General features: G+C 36.4%; 1 protein-coding gene across 4 annotated transcripts in view; it reads right to left on the reverse strand.

The window, feature by feature from the left end:
• The window catches only part of SPAST (spastin), a 52,062-nt gene that overhangs the window by 1,945 nt on the left and 27,078 nt on the right, over positions 1 to 23,039 (reverse strand). For all 4 annotated transcript variants that reach the window (XM_043604193.1, XM_043604192.1, XM_043604195.1 and 1 more), the window contains 12 exons: positions 19,287 to 19,474; positions 18,528 to 18,661; positions 17,958 to 18,051; positions 13,535 to 13,609; positions 11,702 to 11,773; positions 10,300 to 10,375; positions 9,740 to 9,831; positions 9,514 to 9,593; positions 7,040 to 7,082; positions 6,017 to 6,096; positions 4,557 to 4,627; positions 2,848 to 2,888 (listed from right to left, as the gene is read on the reverse strand). In XM_043604193.1, coding sequence (XP_043460128.1) covers positions 2,848 to 2,888; positions 4,557 to 4,627; positions 6,017 to 6,096; positions 7,040 to 7,082; positions 9,514 to 9,593; positions 9,740 to 9,831; positions 10,300 to 10,375; positions 11,702 to 11,773; positions 13,535 to 13,609; positions 17,958 to 18,051; positions 18,528 to 18,661; positions 19,287 to 19,474 — 1,046 coding nt within the window. The remainder of the gene's footprint in view (positions 1 to 2,847; positions 2,889 to 4,556; positions 4,628 to 6,016; positions 6,097 to 7,039; positions 7,083 to 9,513; positions 9,594 to 9,739; positions 9,832 to 10,299; positions 10,376 to 11,701; positions 11,774 to 13,534; positions 13,610 to 17,957; positions 18,052 to 18,527; positions 18,662 to 19,286; positions 19,475 to 23,039) is intronic.

Below are 23,039 nucleotides of genomic sequence, written 5' to 3' on the forward strand. Positions count from 1 at the left end.
ATCTACTGAGAGATTTTTAAAACCCAAAAGTTTTGGCTTGGCACGAAACGACCCATTTTTAAAAATTGTCAGTAGTATATACATGTGTATTTTGCCCAAAAAGAAGTTAAAGGAGAATCTGAGACAAAATGTCAACTGGATATTTATATATATTCTTTTTATGACTCTTACAAGACCCAACCTAAATACTTCACGCACGCTCTGATATCTTGATGTGCACAGATTGAGAAAATCACCCACATTTGTAACTTGTAGCCTAATCTTAGTCAAAAAGTAAAAGGATATATTGTTACCACATAATCACTATATGAGCCCTACATGTTTTCTTATTTAGCTATAAAACACACACTGGCTCTTCCTAAAGGCCAAAGTGTGGAAGGATGATAAATGTATTACCTATGATATTCCTGAATAAAATTTATTATAGAAATTAAGGTTTTAAAGGTTTTGACGAAATTCTAATTGAACTGTAAAGTATGGTGTACATATACATATGGAATTTATATATGATATTTTGAAGTTAGTAAGAGACAAATGTATACAACAGGAAAAAGCAAATGGTAGCTAATTTGAGAAAGAGAAAAATAAACAGCAAGGATGTCTTAACAAAATAATGAAATAATAAAGTTAAGATGGATACAAACTGTGCGCTTTAAAAACAAAGTATATTATACCCTGAATTTATAACCCCAAATTTTTAGCATTAACTTTTAAAAACACAGAATTCCAATACTATTATTTGTTTCTATTCTTATAAACTATAAAAGTCAAATGGAGTTCATCTCACCTAAATGTGTGTATACAAACCAGTACCTGACAATACAGTTAGTTATTAAAGTTGTACTAAATAAAATTCTAGTATACTTAGGGCACCTGGGTGGCTCAGTCGGTTAAGTGTCCGACTCTTGATTTTGGCTCAGGTCATGATCTCCCAGTTTGTGAAATCAAGCCCTGTGTGGGGCTCTACACTGACAGTGCAAAGCCTGGTTGGGATTCTCTCTCTCCCCCTCTCTCTCTGACCCTCCCCACTCATGTTCACTCACATGTGTGCCCCCTCTCTCTCAAAATAAATGAGTAAACTTTAAAAAAATAAAACTTAAAAAATTACAAAATTCTAGTATACAATTTTAAAAACCAAATTACTTGTTTTCCTCTCATCTCATAAATGTGACTGATAAAATAGATTTCCTTAATTTCTATATCAAAATGCCATTATTAAGTATTTATGTATTTTTAAATCTATGGACACTTACATATGGATACATAGTATCCACACATTACACACAACTAAGTCTCCGTATGGATACTGTGAATACTAGGATACTATGTAAGTGCCAGTCTGCTTTAAGCATGCTATATATATTAACTCATAAGTCTGGAACTAACAGCTAAAAGTCTACCAAATAATTAATACTAAAACCATCAGATTAAAAATAAACTGGATAAAACATACAGAACCAAAACTTATAACAAGGTCACAAAAGGTACGGTAATGTTATTTCTTGTAATTCACTCAGTAGTTTCATATTTTAGTGTTCCTAACATTTAGTTTATTTTTATTTTTTTAAAATTTTTTTTTCAACGTTTATTTATTTTTGGGACAGAGAGAGACAGAGCATGAACGGGGGACGGGCAGAGAGAGAGGGAGGCACAGAATCGGAAACAGGCTCCAGGCTCTGAGCCATCAGCCCAGAGCCTGACGTGGGGCTCGAACTCCGGACCACGAGATCGTGACCTGGCTGAAGTCGGACGCTTAACTGACTGCGCCACCCAGGCGCCCCAACCTAACATTTAGTTTAAAATAAGGTTCATATGGGGTGCCTGGGTGGCTCAGTCGGTTAGGTGTCCAACTTCGGCTCAGGTGTGATCTCACCATTGGTGGGTTCGAGCCCTGCCTTGGATTCTGGGCTGACAGCTCAGAGCCCGGAGCCTGCTTCAGATTCTGTGTCTCCCTCTGTCTCTGACCCTCCCCCACTCGCACTCTGTGTCTCTCTCTCTCTCAAAAATGAATAAACATTAAAAAGATTTTTACATAAGGTTCATATATATTTTTAAAATAGTGGATAAAGTTATATTTTTAAGTATGGGATTAAAATTCAAGTAGATATTATGCTGTAATACTGGAACAAATGTACTCCCTCAGAACGAATTCATGGTATTTTAAAAATACATGTATTTTCAGGCTCTTGCCATTGGAATAGTCTAATTCAACACCAGTACTAATAAAAAACAATGTAGTATGGGGGTGCCTGGGTGGGTCAGTTGGTTAAGTGTCAGACTTTGGCTCAGGTGGGTTCGAGCCCCATGATGGGATCTGTGCTGACAGCTCAGAGTCTGGAGCCTGCTTCGGATTCTGTGTCTCCCTCCCTCTCTGACCCTCCCCCACTAGCACTCTGTGTCTCTCTCTCTCTCAGAAATAAACATTAAAAAAAAAAAAAAAAAAGAAATGCGTTAGCATCTCATAAGAGGGCCTATCACACTAAGAAACTGTAATGAATCACATTACATTGGTATTGTTTTTATAAGGAGGAAAACAAACACTGAAAAACTAATAGAATATGAAGGGATTAACTTGTTACAAAGAGTAAAATCCTCAAGTTTTCTATGATTTTCTTCTGTTTAGTAGTTACATAACATGATTTGATAGAAAATGACTTAATGACTATGTACAATATTTTTTGTCCATTACCAAAGAACATTGTAAGAGACTGTAATTTGATATGCCTCTAGATTTTGAAATGAAACAACTTTTTCTAGCTTCTAACCAAATCACAGACAAAAATCCAGACAAAAGAGAAGTCTTACAATATAGAGAACCAGAACAAAGAAAATTATAGAACAGTATACCTCACTGGCAGACATATTCTTTACTTGTTCTGGTTTCAGTTCTGTAAAATATAAGACAGCCACTTTAAAAAAAAGGTCTGTAAGTTTAAATTGCTGAAAAGCAAAACCAAGTAAAATGATCTAAAAGTACATGTTTGATATAAATTATTTGTATTAAAAGGAAGACACAAAATATTAAGCACAATTTATAAATGCTTAGAATAACATTCCTTCTTAGGAGTAACTGGGAGGCATTCAATTTCTTTGCATATTGCCTAGGAGTCATAAATTTTACCAATTTGAGATTGAACTTAAAAGATTCAACTTGTTCTTTACAAAGGCTTTAGGTTATTTTTTTTTAAAGCCAACAGCTTTTGTCTGCTTCAGAATTAATAGCTAAAACATTTTGGAAAAAAATACAAATGGTTTTTATATTAGCTACTGTTTTGAGTCCACTATTTGAACAAGATTTTGTACCTCTGGCAGTAAGAGTTTGACTAGAATGCTTTGCCAGAATCTCAAAATATATTCTCAAGGTTATACTTATTTTGCTCCAAAGCAGCAATTCCGAGTCAGTACGCTGTCTCACTGCAGGAGATGTGTTCTAGAAGCTGCATGTTCCATGTTCTATTTTATTACCACAGCCAGCAATCTGAGTGCATAGTTAAGAGCATCACCCATCCACTGCCCATGCCGCCTGTGGAAAAGCAGCTGAGAATATCTAGTCTAAAGTGGTATCAGAATGGTATTTCAGAATCAACAAATAGGAATCAACACAAAGCAATTCCTCAAAAGATAACAAATAATAATACAAGTAAAAACTTCTCTTACACACTTTAATTTCAAGTGATAATCAGATTACTCAAGTTGAAAAAAGCCCAAAACCAGAAAAGAACATTTTCCCTTTATTTTTTTTTGCTTGCTTAAAAATGTTTTCTTTTCCTTTGGGTTTTCTGCTGGCTACCTACTATCAAGAAGTGAAACATATGACAGATGGTAATTTATCATGGTGAGCACTCCTTAACGTACAGAGCTGTCTAATCACTATGTTGTACACGAATATAATCTTGTATATTAACTATATTTCAATAAAAAAATTTTTAATTAAAAAAAAAAACAACTGAAACCTGTTGTTTATAATAGGGGTCATGGTCTACTGACCCATGGACTGTCTTTGTATGGTCTGTGAGCTGAGAATGGTTTCACATTTTTGTTTTTTTATAAAAACAAACAAAAAACAAAAAGAATATGCAATGGAGAGCCTATGTGGTCCCACAAGCCTAAAATATTTATCAGGCCCTTCACTGAAAAGTCTGTGGACACTCAGTCTAGAAACTACTTCATACCGGGGCACCAAGGTGGCTCAGTAGTTAAGTGTCTTAACTTCGGCTTGGGTCACGATCTCCCAGTTCATGAGTTTAAGTCCTACATTGAGCTCTGGGCTGACAGCTCAGCGCTCAGAGCCTGCTCTGGATTCTGTATCTCCCTCTCTCTCTCTGCCCCTCGCCCGCCTTGTGCTGTCTCCCTCTCTCTCGCTCTCTCTCTCAAGAATAAACATTAAAAAAAAATTAAAAAGAACAAACAAGAAAAAGAAACTACTTCATATCAAGTTTTCCAGCAGCTTCAATGCTTTCCTACTACTACTTAAAAAACACCTCTCAATAGGGCTTCCTAAACTTCGAAAGTGGTCTAATAAATAGGTCTAAATGTCTCAAGCTCTGTACACATACCTCGGATAGGACCCAGTGCTGCATCTTTTGCCAAAGCTGTTAGATCACTTCCTGAATATCCATCGGTCATTCTGAGAATGGGAAGGAAGAAAGAGCAAATGATTCTCATCTTTGCAGATTTAAAATCCTCCATGTAGAAAGAGTGTAAAATCTAGTTTGCCTCTGTCATCAAGCAGACAGCTACACACTTTGATTTTAAGGGCACAGAAAGGCCCACTTGCTGAAAACAAAGAAAACCATCTATGGCAGGCAAGGCTCCTTAGAATGAATGTCTCAAATTTTCATCATAAGAATCATTTCTTTACATTAAGGCATATTATATGTCCAGGAAGCTCCATTAGATTATAAATACATCCCCTGGAAAGGTAACAGCCATAAGCCATTACTGGCCAACTGATACATAACCATTAATTATTGCTCTGTAAGTAAGTTAATGAAATGAATGTTTCTTTACCTTGACAAAGAACACTGCCAGTCAAGGTAGATTCCTTTTCTTTTTTTTAACTAAGAATATATATTTTTTAATTTTTCAAGTAAGCTCTGCACCTAACATGGGGCCTGAACTCACACCCCTGACATAAAAAGTTGCATGCTCTACTGACTGAGCCAGCCAGGTGTCCAAGGTACATTTCTTTAAATATAGGACAGACAAGGTAAAGGACGGGTCTGGGGTAGAAGACATTGGCAAAAAGAGGCACACCTGAATGGGATGCCACAGTGGAGAGTCCTGGGCAGCCAAGAGATTATCAAAGGGAACTAAGAACTAGGGAGGGCAAAGGGGAAGAAGAAAATAAAACACGAAAAGAAAGCATTTACTTATCATGTACTATGTTAAATAACTATAGAGATCAAACATTATTAGCTGAATTCTTTACTGGAACAACAAAGAAGAACTTCACTATTTCCAAGTATTGAATTTATTCTTTCTTCATAGGTTATCTGGGACTCAGAGTATTTACTAAAATTACCAGCTATTCACATACTTCTTGAATATTTAAATTACTTTGTGAGATTTTTCAGAGACTAAAATTCAACAAGTGCACCTCCCATATTCAGTTTCTACTTAAGTACACCACTTAGAAGATGTGAAAGTTAAAAAAATTATGTGTAATATAAAGAACAAATTTATATGAGAATATTTGTGCTGGTGTGGGCAGAGATAAGTGTCTTAAAATTTTTTAAACTATTTTAATACCACTTATAAATTTTAATAAATTTATAAAAAGCATGTACTACTATCAGATATTTAGGTCATGTCTTGTAGAGGATCTAGAAATTTAAATTTAGATACCATATCTAACAATGAGAGATAAGAAAAAACAAAGGAAGCAGAGGATGAGACGAGCAGTTTTCTGAAAAATAAATTACTCATTTCACACTTGAGTTTACTTTAAACAAAAAAGAAAAAGACTTCTTTATAAAAGAAAAAACTTTAAGATAGAACAAATCAAATTACTCACCTAGCAAGTTGTGCTAGTTCTTTTTGGGTCAATGGGCTTCCTTGTTTACATAATAGATTTTTAAGTAAAAGTAGTCGTGTCTAAAAAGAAATATTAAAGAATTATCAGTCTCAAGAATTAGCTTAATGAAATATCCAAAAACTAGATTCAAATCCTGACCCTCATTTACGAGCTGAATGATCACACACAAATCACTCTAGTTCTTAGAGCCTCGCTCATGTCTGTTAATTGGAGTTAAAACGACCATTTTTTGAGAGCTCTTAAGAGACTTAAAGATAATCCAAATAAAGCACTAAGGAATTAGCTGCTGCTACTATCAAGGATGTTAAGGTCTGAGCTAGACAACCACAATTTTAAAAAAAAAAACACTTTTCTCGAGATATGAATTCATATAACACTAATCTCACCATTTTAAGTGTAACATTCAGTGACTTTTAATAAATATATAGTTTTGCAACCATACCATACTCCACTTTTAGAACATTTCTAACACCCCAAAAAGTTCAATCACGCCTATTTACACTTAGTTCCCACTCCCACCCACAGCCTCTGCAAACCACGGTTTCCTTTGTTTCTAGAAATTTGCCTTTTTTGGATATTTCATATAAATGGAATCATATGATAGGTTATCTTTTACATCTGGTATCTTTCACTTAGTATGTTTTTGAGGTTTTTCCATATTACAGCATGTGTTAAGTATCTCAATCCTTTCATTGCTAAACAGTATTCCATTAAATGCATATACCATATTTGTTTATCCATTGTCTAATTGATTAACATTTCAGACTCCTTACAGTTCTTGGCTATTATTTATAATGCTGCTATAAAAATTCTTATATGTGTCTTTGTGTAGACATGTTTTCATGGAATTATAGGGTCTTATGGTAAGTTTACATTTATCTTTTTAAGAAATTGCCAAACTGATTTCCAATCTGGCTGTACCAATAACTGGAAGATCAATATTGTCAAGATGGTAGTCCTTGTTTCCATGTTAAAAAAAAAAATTCAGACATAGATACATACCTCCTCGTTTGGCAAAGACACATATACCCGTTTGATGAAACGCCTAAAAAAAAGGATTCAAACAACTTCAGAAACATAGATTTGAATTTACAGGTAACTCCACTCAAGCAGCAAATGACAATAAAAAAGTTTTTTTTTTTTTTTAATGTTTATTTATTTTTGAGACAGAGACAGAATGCGACTGGGGGAGGGACAGCGAGGCAGGGAGGCACAGAATCTGAAGCAGGCTCCAGGCTCTGAGCTGTCAGTACAGAGCCCGACGCTAAACTCATGAGCTGTGAGATCATGACCCGAGCCGAAGTCAGACACTCAACCAACTGAGCCACCCAGGCGCCCCAACAATAAAAAAGTTTTAAGTGTTATACTCAAGGTATCTGAATGCATTTTAGTAGTCATTAAAGTGAAGAGTTATTTTGAGTTACTTTTTTTTTTTAAGACTTTATTTTTACATAATCTCTACACCCAACATGGGGCTTGAACTCATAACCCCAAGATAAAGAGGCACACGACTAAGCCAGCCAGGTGCCCCTTGGGTTACTCTTTAAAACTCTCTAGATAATGTTTAAAATTCCTTAATTCACTATTGTCAAGTTCTCATATATTTTTAATACAAACATATGAGAGCTATTAAAACAAAAAATCTGATATGAGGAGCAGAATAGAGAGATCTCCACTGTCTTCTTGAAAGGGAAAACAATTAAAATCAACAAGGACCACAGAAACAGATATGCAAACTTCACTATCAACAAACTCAGGTAACATTTACACAACTAGAGTGTAAGAAGGGCTGCCTAGGGCAGTGAAAATTATACCGACGAAGGAGGGTACACATAGCATCTGTTGCTGGAGGTTCCAGACACGGCTATCAGAGCACAGAGTTTTCCAAAGGAAACAGAGCACACTCAGGAGGAATAAAGCCAACCTCCCCATATTTAAACAAGCATGTGAAGAACGGCTCTGCATATCATGTGAAACCTAGTCAGGCAGAAGCAGGGGAACTGCAAGGCAGGTGGGGCTGAACGAAGAAACTCAAAGACACATCATCTTTGTAAGAAAACATCAATCAGTCTGGCAAGATCACAAACTGTCTTGCGTGGACTAATCTTCATCAGGTACGGTTTGATTGTGACTCAGGGAGACTGCCTGATAGTCCAGTCTACTCATACGACAACTCAAGACACTTGCTCAGTAGCTCTTCTCCTAGAGTATCACTCCAAGACTAGGTTTGCCAAGAAAACTCCCTTTATTCAAATAAAAATAGTAACCAAACAGGCAAAAGCACATGGCTATTCTTTTAAGTGCTAAAAAAAAAGAGGGAAAAGATTACAATAAATATAGAGAACATACACAAAAAGATTTTGCCATAGAGCAAATTAAATTTGTGACCAAGTAACTTTCTGTGAAATAAAATTATTTAATGAAAAAAAAAAGTTTTTTACAAAACAAGAGCTCAATGAGATATAAGTGTCTCAAGGCAATGACACACAAAAGCTCAAGGAAATAAGACAATAGAAGATGAAAAATGGGATTGCAGAGATCCGGAAAGCAACGAAAGCGAAGAAGAAAACCACCAAAGACACAGAGGTTACAATGGTAGCACAAAGAAGATCAGACACAAACTAAGTAGGAAATAAGGACAACAAACAAGAAGACAAACAAACAAAAAAAGACATTAGAGTTAAAAAGGACTAGAAAGGAAATTAAAGATAAGGAAGACAAAAAGAGGCAACATAATGCATAAATTGTGTGAAAGAAAAAAAAACCCAGAATAATGAATCAGGAAAAACAATTAAAGGTAGTATTCAAAATAACTTTCCTAAAACAAAAGAGATTCCTAACTCTCAATTTAAACAAACACCAAATCCCAGAAAAAATAAACACAGATCGACATCTTTTTCAAATAACTAGATTTCAATAGTTAAAAATTATATCCAATAAAGAGAAAAAAATCAAGTTAATCCATAAATGTGAATAAAAAGCAGGCTGGCTTCAGACTTCTACACTGCAACATTTAATCCTAGAAACAATGGAGCAATGTAATAAATTCGTCAGGCCAAGAAAGGGAGGCCCAAGAATTTTATGCTGAGTCAAACCATCCTTCTAGTGGGAAGGGAATAAATTTGTTCAATCATACAAGAACACAGAACATAATTTCCATGAATCCTGCTTTTATTGGCTTTTCATGAAGCCAACTAAAAGAAAAGTAAGAATCAATTCTGGTGTTTTAAGATAATTTAATCCTAATCAGAAGAAATAAACAATTTGCCTGCAACCAAAGTGAAAACTAGTTTTTGTGGTATCATGTTGGCTCTGCCTTCAAAATCTTTAGTAGGTAACAAGAGGGCAAAGGATGAATACCAGGAGGGAAATAATTTGTCTTCAAATTGAGAGTGAAGGAAATAAGACATTTGTGAGATGAACACAGGAGCAAATACACCTGTAATCGAAGTGTGTTTCTACATAAATCCCCCTACCTGAGAACAGCCTCATCAAGCTCTTGTGGCCTGTTAGTTGCACCCATTACAAGCACTCTGTCATCTCCAGCAGACTGTACCTGTAAGACAAAAAAATTTTTCAGTACTTTTAGGTAAAGTAGTAACAAAAATACGATAAAATCTGTATTTCTAATTTGAATCATTTAATTTGAAAATATCTACACTAAGATGCTACCACCTTAAAAATACCATAATCAATACTTACACCATCAAACTCTATTAGAAATTCAGTTTTTAGACGTCTACTAGCATCATGTTCTCCTTCTCTTCTTTCACACAAAAGGCTATCAACTTCATCTAAAGGAAACAAAAGGGTAAGACTTTAACTTAAAGCCACACAACACCAGTCATCTGAGATTAATCTAGTTTACTACTTAAGTTATTAATATTGTAGGTCCTGCACAATTCATTAGTCTTTAACTTTGCACTTCTTTAAAATGTGTTCCTTCTGGGGCGCCTGGGTGGCTCAGTCGGTTGAGCGTCAGACTTCAGCTCAGGTCATGACCTCACAGTTGATGAGTTTGAGCCCCACGTCGGGCTCTGTGCTGACAGCTCAGAGCCTGGAGCCTACTTCTGATTCTGTGTCTCCCTTTCTCTCTGCCTCTCCCCAGCTCATGCTCTCTGTCTCAAAAATAAAGATAAACATTAAAAAAAAATTGTTTTTAATGTGTTCCTTCGGAATACTCTCTTTCATTATACCTCTCAAACTTGGAGAAGGGAATTTCATAAATATTCAACTAACTTAGTTAGAAAACATTTTCTTACCTATAAAAATTATAGAAGGCTGAAGTTCTCGAGCCACAGCAAAAAGAGCTCTCACCAATTTCTCTCCTTCTCCCACCTAAAAACAAGGCATTATACACTGTAATACACATAAAATGCAACATTATTCCAGCTGTTTAAATTTCATGATTAAAAGTCTTACATCTAGGAATTTCCTTTCTTTGCAACAACCAAAGATTTGGTTTAAGGAATCGTGGGAGGAAGGTTACTGAACCATCGCTTATTAAAAACAAACAAAAAAAGACTATTATTTAATACAGTCTGATAAGTTTTTTGGGTTTTTTTTGGGTTTTTTTGGTGCTGAACCCTAGACTGGTCCGGTAAGTACTTTAAAAAATGAAATACATCTCTGCTTTGCTTGATCCTACATTCTTAAGACTTGAGAATGAAATAGCTATTAGGGGTATAACTAGTGAGAAGATGGAATATTAGGAGAGAGAAACAGACACTGTACATATTTCTTAAGCCCTTGGTTGTAGGGTATATTCATACAACCAGGTAAGTTGCAAAGTGCTCTACTAAACTAAACTTACTTAAATTAACTCTCACAATATCACTGTCAATAAGTATAAAAGTATTTCTAGATAGCCAAGGAGGTCTATGAACACCCCTTGCGACATTCCAGGGGATGAAATGCTATAATAAAACAATTCTATGCATTAAAATCAACTCATGAAAGGGTCATGAGGTTTGGGGTAATCCACTGTAAAAACTCTTCTGTCCTCTAGGTGGCATCTATTTTTTTAATTGAAAATTTCATTAAAAAAAAGAATGGCCTCAGATTTAGAATCACAAAGCAAATATTCTGAAGGACCCCCGTGAGAGATCACCTGCTGACAACATCAACACTTTATAAATGAGGCCTAAAAGTTTTCTTTTCTTAACACCAGCTCAGTACCCAACAGTTAAGTTGGAATCCCTATCTCCTAACTTCCAAGACAGTGTTTTCCATTATACTATGTGTATCCTGTTGGGTACATCTACTTTAATAACAATTTCACTTATAAAATTTCACATAGAAAGTAAAATATAACTAAGAAAAGAGGTATCATTTTACAGTTACTTTTAATTATTTTATAAAAATGAGAACTCAGCCAATACCTGATCTTGGATTTCTAGTCTTCAAAACTATAGGACAATAAATTTCTGTTGTGTTTATGGTACTTTGTTACACAGCCCCAGCAAATTAAAACAGTATTTGAGAGCACAATCCTAACTTCAAAAGAGCCTAACTTTGTCTTTTGAAGAGTGATTAATGTCCATCAGAGCTAAATAATAGATATAAAACTCAAAAATACTTTTTGTGTAATGTTATTACCATTTATACTTAGTAACATCTAGACAGCAACATAAAATATGACAATACTGGAAAAAGAACACTCACATATTTTGAAGTTAAACTTGCAGCACTTATATTGAAGAAGGTTGCATTGGATTCTGCAGCTACTGCTTTAGCCTTAAAAATCACAAGGGCAAAACATTATATTAGTTCAATATCTTCCTTTACAAAGAACCACATTTGAGGGGCGCCTAGGTGGCTCAGTTAGTTAAGCATCCAACTTCAGCTCAGGTCATGATCTCATGGCTTGTGGGTTTGAGCCCCACGTCAGACTCTACGCTGACAGCTTGGAGCCTCTTTGGATTCTATCTCTCTGTCTCTCTCTGCCCCTCCCCGACTCGTCTGTCTCTCTCTCAAATGAACATTAAAAAAATTTTTTTAAATAAAAGAACATTTGATCAACTTAAACACTAAAAAAGACTTTCCAAAAATATAAAATATTACATGATTCCTGATATGTGGCAATCAGTGTGTTTCTTCTCAGCAATGAAGAAAAAGTCTAGGAAGAGCTATGCTTCTTTCCATTCTCCCTATTTTTTCTAAGGGAGATGGATAAGGAGGGGTTAAAAAAAAAGGGTGTTAATTCCCTTCTTAGTTATAGAAAGATAACTGGTTGGGGAAAGAGAAACAGCTAAACTCTTTTCCTCTTTACTTTTCCCCTCTAAAAGAGCTATACAGGAGAAAGGTATCCAGATCCCAGTAAAACCTTGGGCAAAAGGATACTGGAAAAAAAAAATGCTGTATGTAAATTATACTTCAATAAAAAAAGAAAAAGTGTGTTATCCTGATTATTTATTTTGAAAGTTTTTATTTATTTTGAGAGAGAGAGAGGGGGTAGGGGAAGAGAGAGAGAGGAGAGAGGGGGAATCCCAAGCAGACTCCACACAGCCAGCTGGGAGCCTGACATGGGGCTCAAACTCACAAACCGTTGAGACCACGACCTGAGCCAAAATCAACAGTCAGACGCTTAACAGACTGAGCCACCTGGGCACCCGCTCTGCTGAATATTTAAATAAAGCTGTTAAGATAGGAAGAAAAAAAAAATCAAGGGCTAGGAAGATACAGAATATAGTAAGGTAAGCTTTTCTGAAGTAAAAATGTTATTATTTAACTTGGGAAAATAATGAAAACTACACTTAAATATAACCAATCCAAAACATACTACTGAAGAGAACATAATGTGTTTTTCCATCTACTTCTTCATTGAAAACATGTTTAAAAACTTAGGAGAGGGGCGCCTGGGTGGCGCAGTCGGTTAAGCGTCCGACTTCAGCCAGGTCACGATCTCGCGGTCCGTGAGTTCGAGCCCCGCGTCGGGCTCTGGGCTGATGGCTCAGAGCCTGGAGCCTGTTTCCGATTCTGTGTCTCCCTCTCTCTCTGCCCCTCCCCCGTTCATGCTCTGTCTCTCTCTGCCCCAAAAATAAATAAACGTTGAAAAAAAAAAATTAAAAAAAAAAAAAAAAAAAAACTTAGAAGAAGGGGCGCCTGGGTGGCTCAGTCGGTTAAGCGTCCGACTTCGGCTCAGGTCACGATCTCGCGGTCTGTGAGTTCGAGCCCCGCGCGCGGGCTCTGTGCTGACAGCTCGGAGCCTGGAGCCTGTTTCCGATTCTGTGTCTCCCTCTCTCTCTGACCTCCCCCGTTCATGCTCTGTCTCTGTCTCAAAAATAAATAAACGTTAAAAAAAAGAACTTAAAAAAAAAAAAAAAACTTAGGATAAATATATTATAACAAAAAGCAAACCATAAAAATAACTCAGAGGTTGTGCACGCTTCGGCAGCACATATACTAAAAAACAACTCAGAGGCAATATAAACTTTTTTTCATAACATTATCTCTAATTATCTAAACAGAACATTCAAATTCTAAAAGAATTCTTACCAGCATTGTTTTTCCATTTCCAGGTGGACCAAAGAGTAACAATCCTCTGGCAGGAGCTCTAAGCCCTGTGAACAACTAAAATCATATACTTTAGTTCACAACTATGATTCTGGAGACACTTTTTTTCCCAAACATTTTAAGTCTGTCATCTGAAAAGCATCATTTTGGGGACGCTTGGGGGTGCAGTTGGTTGAGCATCTGACTTCAGCTCAGGTCATGATCGCATGGTTCATGGGTTTGAGCCCTGCATAGGGATCTGTGAACAGCTCAGAGGCTGGAGCCTGCTTCAGATTCTGTCTTTGTCTTTCTCCCTCTCTGCCCCTCCCCCACTTGCACTCTGTCTCTCTCTCTCAAAAATAATTGTTAAAAATTAAAAAAAAAAAAAGCATTTTTCTGTAGCATCCTCCTAAACAGAACTCCTCAGAGCTCTAAAGAGAACACATATAATCAATAAATTGGTGTAATTATTAAAAACAGAAGAAAACAAAGTTTTTAAGAATCTCATTGAAAAATAAAGCAAATTGGTTAAACAAGACATAATGAACACATATGCTTCTCTACTTCCTTTGGAAATCTCACCAAAATAATAGTAGATGAAAAAAGAAGATATAAATCTTCAAAATAAAGAGAACACGAAAGGAAAAAACAGAAGACACAAAAATTTTTGTAGAGAGAGAACGGACAAAGTGTGGTAAATTATTTTGCAGGGGTGATGGAGCTAAAACCTAAGTGCCTGATTGTAAAGGGATACCTAGATACCAGCAGTGAGTGGAAGTGAACAAAAACCCTGGAAAACGTCAGGACGTGGAAGTATGATGTATCAGAGAAAGCAGGAGGAAGGCGGACAGCCACAGAGGAACTGCTTGAAAGTTTGTATGAGGAACAACTAAACTGAGGTGCCCACCCGCCCCACCAAGATCACCAAGATCCAAGTACTCCTCTTTCACAAAGGAGGCAAAAATTTTATTCTTTAGAGATATTAAACCTGAGTCTCCAGACTCAAAGACACCAGGCATGGCAGAGAGTCAAGTGTGAAGCACGAGACTGATATCACTTTGCTTAATAGTGAAAGAGTATGTATTTTTAAGTTGAACCATATGAAATGGCTAATACTAAACAAAAATTTTTTTTATTGTTTATACATTTTTGAGAGAGAGAGAGAGAGAGCACGAGTCATGGAGGGGCAGAGAGAGAAGGGGACAAAGGATCTGGCAGATATTCAACTTTCAAAAAAGTATTTATTTTCGGGGCACCTGGGTGGCTCAGTCGGTTGAGCGTCTGACTTCGGTTCAGTTCATGATCTTGTGGTTCATGAGTTTGAGCCCCACTTCGGGATCTGTGCTGACAGCTCAGAGCCTGGAGCCTGCTTCAGATTCTGTGTCTCCCTCTCTCTCTGCCTCTCCCCTGCTCATGCTCTGTCTCTCTCAAAAATAAGTATTAAAAAAAATGATTACAATACTACAATACTATAATCCATGTAGTTGCAAATGGCAAGATTTCATTCTTTTTGATTGCCGAGTAATACTCCATTGTATGTACACACACACACACACACACACACACACACCCACCACATCTTTATCCATGTGTTGGTTGGCCATCTGGATGTCTTCTTTGGAGAAGTGTCTATTCACATCTTTTGCCCATTTCTTCACTGGACTGGTTTTTGGATGTTGAGTTTAAGAAGCTCTTTATAGATTTTGGATACTAACCCTTTATCTGATATGTAATTTGCAAATATCTTCTCCCATTCTGTCGATTGCCTTTTGGTTTTGCTGATTGTTTCCTTTGCTGTGCAGAAGTTCTTTATTTTGATGAGGTCCCAATAGTTCATTTTTGCTTTTGTTTCCCTTGCCTCAGGAAACGTGTTTAGTAAGAAGTTGCTGCAGCTAAGATCTAAGAGGTTTTGCCTGTTTTCTCCTCAAGGATATTGATGGCTTCCTGTCTTCCATTTAGGTCTTTCATCTATTTTGAGTTTATTTTTGTGTATGGTGTAAGAAAGTGATCCAGGTTCATTTTTCTGCATGTCGCTGTCCAGTTTTCCCAACACCATTTGCTGAAGAGACTGTCTTGATTCCATTAGATATTCTTTCCTGCTTTGTCAAAGGTTAGTTGGCCATATGTCTGTGAGTCCATTTCTGGGTTTTCTATTCTGTTCCACTGATCTGAGTGTCTGTTTTCATGTCAATACCATACTGTCTTGATGATTACAGCTTTTTTCCTTAATTTTCTTTTTAACATTTATTTAATTTTGAGAGACAGAGAGAGACAGAGTATGAGCAGGGGAGGGGCAGAGAGAGAGGGAGACACAGAATTCGAAGCAGGCTGCAGGCTCTGAGCTGTCAGCAGAGAGCCCGACGCAGGGCCCAAACTCACAAATCGCGAGATCATGACCTGAGCCGAAGTCGGATGCTCAACCGACTGAGCCGCCCTGATGATTACAGCTTTGTAATTCTACTTGACGTCCAGGATTGTGATGCCTCCAGCTTTAGTTTTCTTTTTCAAGATTGCTTTGGCTATTTGGGTCTTTTCTGGTTCCATACAAATTTTAGGATTGTTTGTTCTAGCTCTGTGAAGAATGTTGGTGTTATTTTGATAGGTATTGCATTGAATATGTAGATTGCTTTGGGGAGTATTGACATTTTAACAATATTTGTTCTTCTTATCCAGGAGCATGGAATATTTTTCCATTTTTATTGTCTACTTCAATTTCTTTCATTAGCTTTCTAATGTTTTCAGTGTATAGGTTTTTCACCTCTTTGGTTATATTCATTCCTAGGTATTTTACGGTTATGCCCACATTTTAACTGGGTCATTTGTTTTCTTACTGTGCAGTTTTAAAAGTTCTTTGTATATATTTGGATACCAGTCCTTTATCATGTAATATATTTTGCAAAGATTTTCTCCTGGTCTGTGGCTTGTCTTCTCATTCTCTTAACATCTTTCACAGAAAAGTTTTTAATTTTAATTAAGTTCAACTTACCAATTTTTCTTTTAAGGATCATGCTTTTGGTGTTATATCTAATATGCTATCCTCAAACCAAAAGATCACCTAGATTTTTTTCCTATATTATCTTCTAGGAGTTTTACAGTTAGGTTTGCCTTTCACATTTAGGTCTGTAACCAACTTGAATTAATTTTTATGAAAGGTGGAAAAGTACAGTTCTAGAATTATTTTTCACATGGGTGCCTATTTGTTCTAGCACCATTTGTGGAAAACACCATAGTTTCTCCATCAAATTGCTTTTGTGCCTTTGTCAACTGATGATATTTGTGTCTCTTGTGTTTCTAGGCTCTCTAGTCTGTTCTACTGATCTATTTGTCTATTCTTTTGCCAAAGACACACTATCTTGATTACTGTGGCATTTTTTTTTGTTTTTAACATTTTCTGGTTTTACTTTGATATAACAGACATAACGCTAAGTTAAACGTGTACGGTATGATTTGATACATACATATACTGAACAATATTTACCAAAATAAGGTTAGTTAACACATCCTTCACTTCACACAATTATCATTTTTTTGTTGTTGTTACAATGAGAACCAACAAACAGATACATAATCATAAATACAGAGAACAAACAGGTGGTTGCCAGAGGGGAAGGAGTTGAGGGGTGAGCAAAACTGGTGAAGGGAATTAAGAGGTACAAGCTTCCAGTTTTAAAATAAGTAAGTCACAGGGATGAAAACACAGCATGGGGACTTTAGACAGTTCTACTGTAGTAACATCATATGGTGACAGATGATAACCATATTTATCATAGTGAGCATGACTTAATGTACAGAGTTGTCAATGTTGTACACCTGAAACTGAAATAACATGGTATCTCAACTCTACTTTGACAGAAAATAGTTCTTCAAACTTCATAATTTTATCTTAACTTCCCTTGTCTGCAGTATGATTTGTCTCTTAATTTTAAATTCCTCTTCCCTCGATATAAAAATTATTTTCTGTTACCTACTTTTCCCTCTGAATGTTAAAAATAGATTGGTTATTAGGAACCATTATAGTCATTCTCCTCTAATAACCAGTCAACATCAATTGCTAATGTTTTTGTTGTTTTTTTTTTTTAATTTTTTTTTTTAACTTTTATTTATTTTTGAGACAGAGAGACAGAGCATCAACGGGGGAGGGTCAGAGAGAGAGACACACAGAATCTGAAACAGGCTCCAGGCTCTGAGCTGTCAGCACAGAGCCCCAACGTGGGGCTCGAACTCACGGACCGCGAGATCATGACCTCAGCCGAAGTCGGCCGCTTAACCGACTGAGCCACCCAGGCGCCCCTGTTTTTTTCTTTTTAAAAACATCAAATGAATTATATGAATTAATCAGTCTAGCATAGTTCACACATTTCTTTACTGCTAATATGGATTCAGTAATGAATGATGCTACAGGAAAATGAGAATATAAAGTGCTTACCTCAGGCCTTAGAGAAGGAAGAATAACAATTTCTTGCAAGGCTTGTTTTGCCAACTCTTGTCCAGCTATATCATCAAATTTAACAGCTGTTCCACTAAGAAAGAGAATTACAGTTAGCTCCACAACAAAATATGCTTCAGTTACTACCATATGAAATAAAGTTATTTTTTTGAAATAGTTATTTTTATGTTAACTGTGAAATTATAATTAAATCAGTAAAACAATGGTTTTCTGCATTTACTGTAACTGAAAACATAAAAATTAAATAAGTATATTAGACAAGATACTTAATTTTTTTAAGTTTATTTGAGAGACAGACAGACACACACACACACACGGAGAGAGAGAATCCCAAGCAGACTCTGTGCTGTCAGCATGGAGCCCAATGTGGGGCTTGAACTCACAAACTGTGAGATCATAACCCGGGATGAAATCAAGAGTCGGTCGCTTAACAGACCAAGGCTTCCAGGTGCTCCTAGACAAGATATTTGTTATCTATTTTACTTATATTAAATAAATAAATTCAAAACTAAAACCATTAAATGAAACACTTTAGATGGCAAAACTTACTTGTCCACAATTTCGTTCATTATAAGGTTAGCAAGGTTGCTGTCCACATTCCTAAAATTCTTCAAGTCTTTCTTTTTGCGAACAGCAGTTGTAGGGGTAGAAGGTTTATTTGTTCTGTTTGTTTTTGGTGTACTCTTAAAGGACACAAAATTATAATGTAAAAATACAAACAACAGTTTTTCACAAGTAAATTAACCTCAAAGTTCACAGAATTAAAAGCTTAACAATAGGAAAAAGGATATAAAAAACCCAAAACTGTGTATTTACTCCAAGGCAAAATGGTATTAACTACAGAACTACATTTGGCATGAAGTGGGCTTACGAGAGGATTTAATCCAGAAAGATTTAGATACCATAAAATAAAAAGACCCTATGATAATTTTGATTATTGTTAGAATTCTAACAAAACTCTGTGGTTAATGTTATAAAACATGTACATATATTTAAACAACTGAGTAACAAGTTTAAAATGAACTCCATAGCATTATATAAAACAGACTGGATAAGCAGTTTACTAAACAATACCGAATTAGGTCCAAAGGGAGTTAAAGTAAGATTTACTTTTTAATAGCAAGTTGTCCTTACAGATTTTTTTCCTGTAGATTAAAAAAAAAATTACATTCCACTTTGTATAAACTTATCAATGCTTTAAGATATTATAAAGTATTTGATTTACAAAGTATTTATTTATTTATTAGAAAGTATTTGATTTATAAAGTATTTCTTAAGCAAGCAATTAAAGTTACTATCTCCAAATACCTTATGAGTTCCAGCTGCAGGACCAGGTCCCTGTCTCACTCCAGAAACCATGGATAAACCACTACAACTAGGTGCTCTGTGGTGGCCTGAAAGACCTGTGGATCCAGTTTTCATAACTGTTTTTGAACGAGGCAGTGAATTACTAGTGTGTGTCAAGGGATCTTTTCTTTTCGGAACAGCTCCACTTTCTATCAAAGAAAAAGTACAATCATCATGGATAGAAAACTGCGGCTAAACATTATAAAATAAAGATGGGTACAAATTTGCAAAACTAAGCTAAATACTATTTTTTTTTTACATTAGCAATATTTCAAAATAAGATTTCAATTAGACTATCTACTAGGGTGGTCATGGGGTTATCACTTGGTGGACAAGATTATGGGTATTTAGGTTTTTCCTTTTCCTGATGTATATTATAATAGTCTTATAAGAAATATTTATTTGTAATAAGAAGAACCACATTTATTTGTGGGGACAGGAGGAGGACATAAGAAGATTACCCAAAGTTGCTGAATATTTAAAAAACAAAATGCAATAAAGGCATTAAAGTTATGTTGTAGAAGAAGTGGGGGGGGGGGGGGGACGACACTGCATTACCTTGTTCCAAACTTTCAAGACTGTAAAATAGTATGAAAGTCCACAGTCTGTGCCCACCAAAGGAAATAATCAATTAATTTAATATCAATCAATTTTTAATTTAAAGGGTACAAAGATGTGGTTTTATATGCTGAGTATTCTATGTGCTGTATATATGTAAATAAACACATATAAAAAATTTCAATTAAGCTTAAAAGGTTACCTGACCTACCTATATTGCACTTCTACATGCATTACAGGCTTTCAAATGTTCAAATCTTATACTTCTAATATTTTTATATACTCCCTAACAAACATCAGTTTATTAGTAACAATGTTTACAGTAAAGACAAATGTTAAATCAGTCAGCAAATTAGAACAGCCTAAAGAAAAGACAAAAACCTTATTTTTGTGTTTTTCATCAAATCCCTCTAAGTGTTTTAAGGAAACTCAAAGGAAGAGAACGTTAGAGTAGAGAAAGGTGATCAAGAGGTTCTTCCAGTAGATAAATGTGAAGTTCTGAACCATATGTTCAAAGAACTAGTGGACAGTGACCCTAAAGGACAAAGCAGGAAAGCAATCTAGAAAAGGGGAAAATAATAAGGAAAGCAAAGGTGTGAAAAAAGAGCAAAATCTGCTCTTATTGTCACAAACTGAACAAAGCAATGTTTACTTTCATAAAATTTAAGTCCTGGACATGAAACTAATACTGAAAAAGTCACCAATAAAACTAGCCAAGATTTCACAGAACTTAGGAAATGAGTATCTGTCCCCCACCCCAAAATAAAAAAGCATGTGAGATAAGAGAAAGATTCATTTCAGAGGGAAAAAAGGAGAGGGAGGGGTGCCTGAGTGGCTCATTCAGTTAAGCGTCTGACTCTTGATTTTGGCTCAGGTCATGATCTCTCAGTTTGTGAGTTTGAGCCTTGTGTCAGGCTCTGCGCTAAAAGTGCAGAGCCTGCTTGACATTCTCTCTCTCCGTGTCTCTCTGCCCCTCCCCTGCTCAAGTTCTTTCTCTCTCTCTCAAAATAAATACACATTAAAAAAAAAAAAGAGTGGAGAAGAATTTCTTCAGACAGTAAACATACAGTCCTAAGACTGTAAGTGAATAGAAATTTCCACAAGGAACTAAGAGAACAGACAGCAGACTTTTCATAAAAAATAGCAAAAGTTTAGTAGGCAACAGAATAGGTAAGTTCAAAACACGGTAGCAAGAAAAAAGTGTTAACCTATTATCATTTAAAAAAAATTTTTTTAAGTTTATTTTTGAGAGAGAGAGACAGTACGAGCAGGGGAGGAGCAGAGAAAGAGGGAGACACAGAATCCAAAGCAGGCTCCAGACTCTGAGCTGTCACCCAGACCCCAGTGCAGGGGTCAAACTCACTAGCCGTGAGATCATGACCTGAGCTGAAGTCGGACACTTAACCAACTGAGCCACCCAGGCATCCCAGGATTACTATCTTTCTTTACAAGCCTTTCAGTATTTCTTTTCTAATCAACCTTTTGAGGTATAATCTATGAGTAATAAATTGCATCCATTTAAAATGTATAATTTGATTGAGTTTATAAAGATATAAAGATGACAGGATGCCTGGGTGGCTCAGTACGTTAAGCATCCAACTCTTGATTTTTGCTGAGGTCATGAGCTCATGGGTGGTGGGACTGACCCCTGCCTCAGGCTCTGTGCTGGCTGTGGAGGCTGTTTGGGATTCTCTCTCTACCTTTATCTCTGCTCTTCCCCCTCTCACACTTTCCCTCTCAAAATAAATGTTAAAAAAAAAAAAAAAAGATGAAATAGCCACTAAAATCAAGATACAAAATGTTTCCATCCTACCCGAAAGTTTCTTTGTACTCATTTGCACTGCATCCCTTATTGCCCCTGGCCCTACACAAACACTCATATGCTTTCTGACAATGTTGGGGGGTCACCTGATTTAGTAGTTTCTATTGATCTAGGATCAAGATCATTGAATCTCTCATATGACATCTCCAATATGCTGTTGAGGTTATCTAGTAATTTTTTTTTTATTTTAGCAAGTATACTTTTCAACTTTAGAATTTCCATTATCTTTATCGTATAGTATGTTATGTGCTAAGATCACAGGTTTGCTAACTGATGCCGTGTTTTTTTTTATTAAAAAAAAATTTTTTTTTAACGTTTATTTATTTTTGAGACAGAGAGAGAGAGAGCATGAACGGGGGAGGGTCAGAGAGAGAGGGAGACACAGAATCTGAAACCGGCTCCAGGCTCTGAGCTGTCAGCACAGAGCCCGATGCGGAGCTCGAACCCACAAACTGCGAGATCGTGACCTGAGCTGAAGTCAGAGACTTAACCAACTGAGCCACCCAGGTGCCCCCTGATGCCGTATTTTAACTCTTTGAACACATTTAATAATAGCTGCTCGTAAGTCTTTGCTACATCAACAACTGGGCCCATTCAAGAGTCAATTTCTATTGACTGATTCTTTTCTTACAAAAAAATTTTTTTAATGTTTATTTATTTTGGAGAGAGAGAGAGAGAGAGAGTGTGAGCAGGGGAGAGGCAGAGAGAGGGAGGCCCAGAATCTGAAGCAGGCTCCAGGCTCTGAGCTGTCAGCACAGAGCCCAACGTGGGGCTCAAACTCACCAACTGTGAGATCATGACCTGAGTTGAAGCCGGACACTTAACCGACTGAGCCACCCAGGCACCCGTGACTGATTCTTTTCTTTTTTTTTTTTTTTTTTAATTTTTTAATGTTTGTTTATTTTGAGGGAGAGAGAGAGCACAAGCAGGGGAGGGTCAGAGAGAGAGGGAGACACAGAATCCAAAGCAGGCTCCAGGCTCTGCGCTGTCAGAACAGCGCAGCCTGATGTGGGGCTCAAACTCAAGAACCGCGAGATCATGACCTGAGCCGAAGTCAGCTGCTCAACTGACTGAGCCACCCAGGCGCCCCTGATTCTTTTCTTAAGTAATGGTCACACTTTCTTATTTCTTTGCATGTCTGGAAATTCTGAGTTGAAAACTGGACACTATAGATAACACACTGAAGTAATATGTAGACTTTGGCATAACTATTTCCTAAGAGAGATGAAATAACTCATCCGTGTGAAACATCACAGAATATTCCAGGAGTGTGTGACACTCGTAAAATAGGCCTGAGTAAGCAAGTTCATTGACTAGGACTCAATGGGCATCAA

This window comes from Prionailurus bengalensis, chromosome A3 (genome assembly GCF_016509475.1).
Source record: "Prionailurus bengalensis isolate Pbe53 chromosome A3, Fcat_Pben_1.1_paternal_pri, whole genome shotgun sequence".
NCBI classification, from domain to species: domain Eukaryota; kingdom Metazoa; phylum Chordata; class Mammalia; order Carnivora; family Felidae; genus Prionailurus; species Prionailurus bengalensis.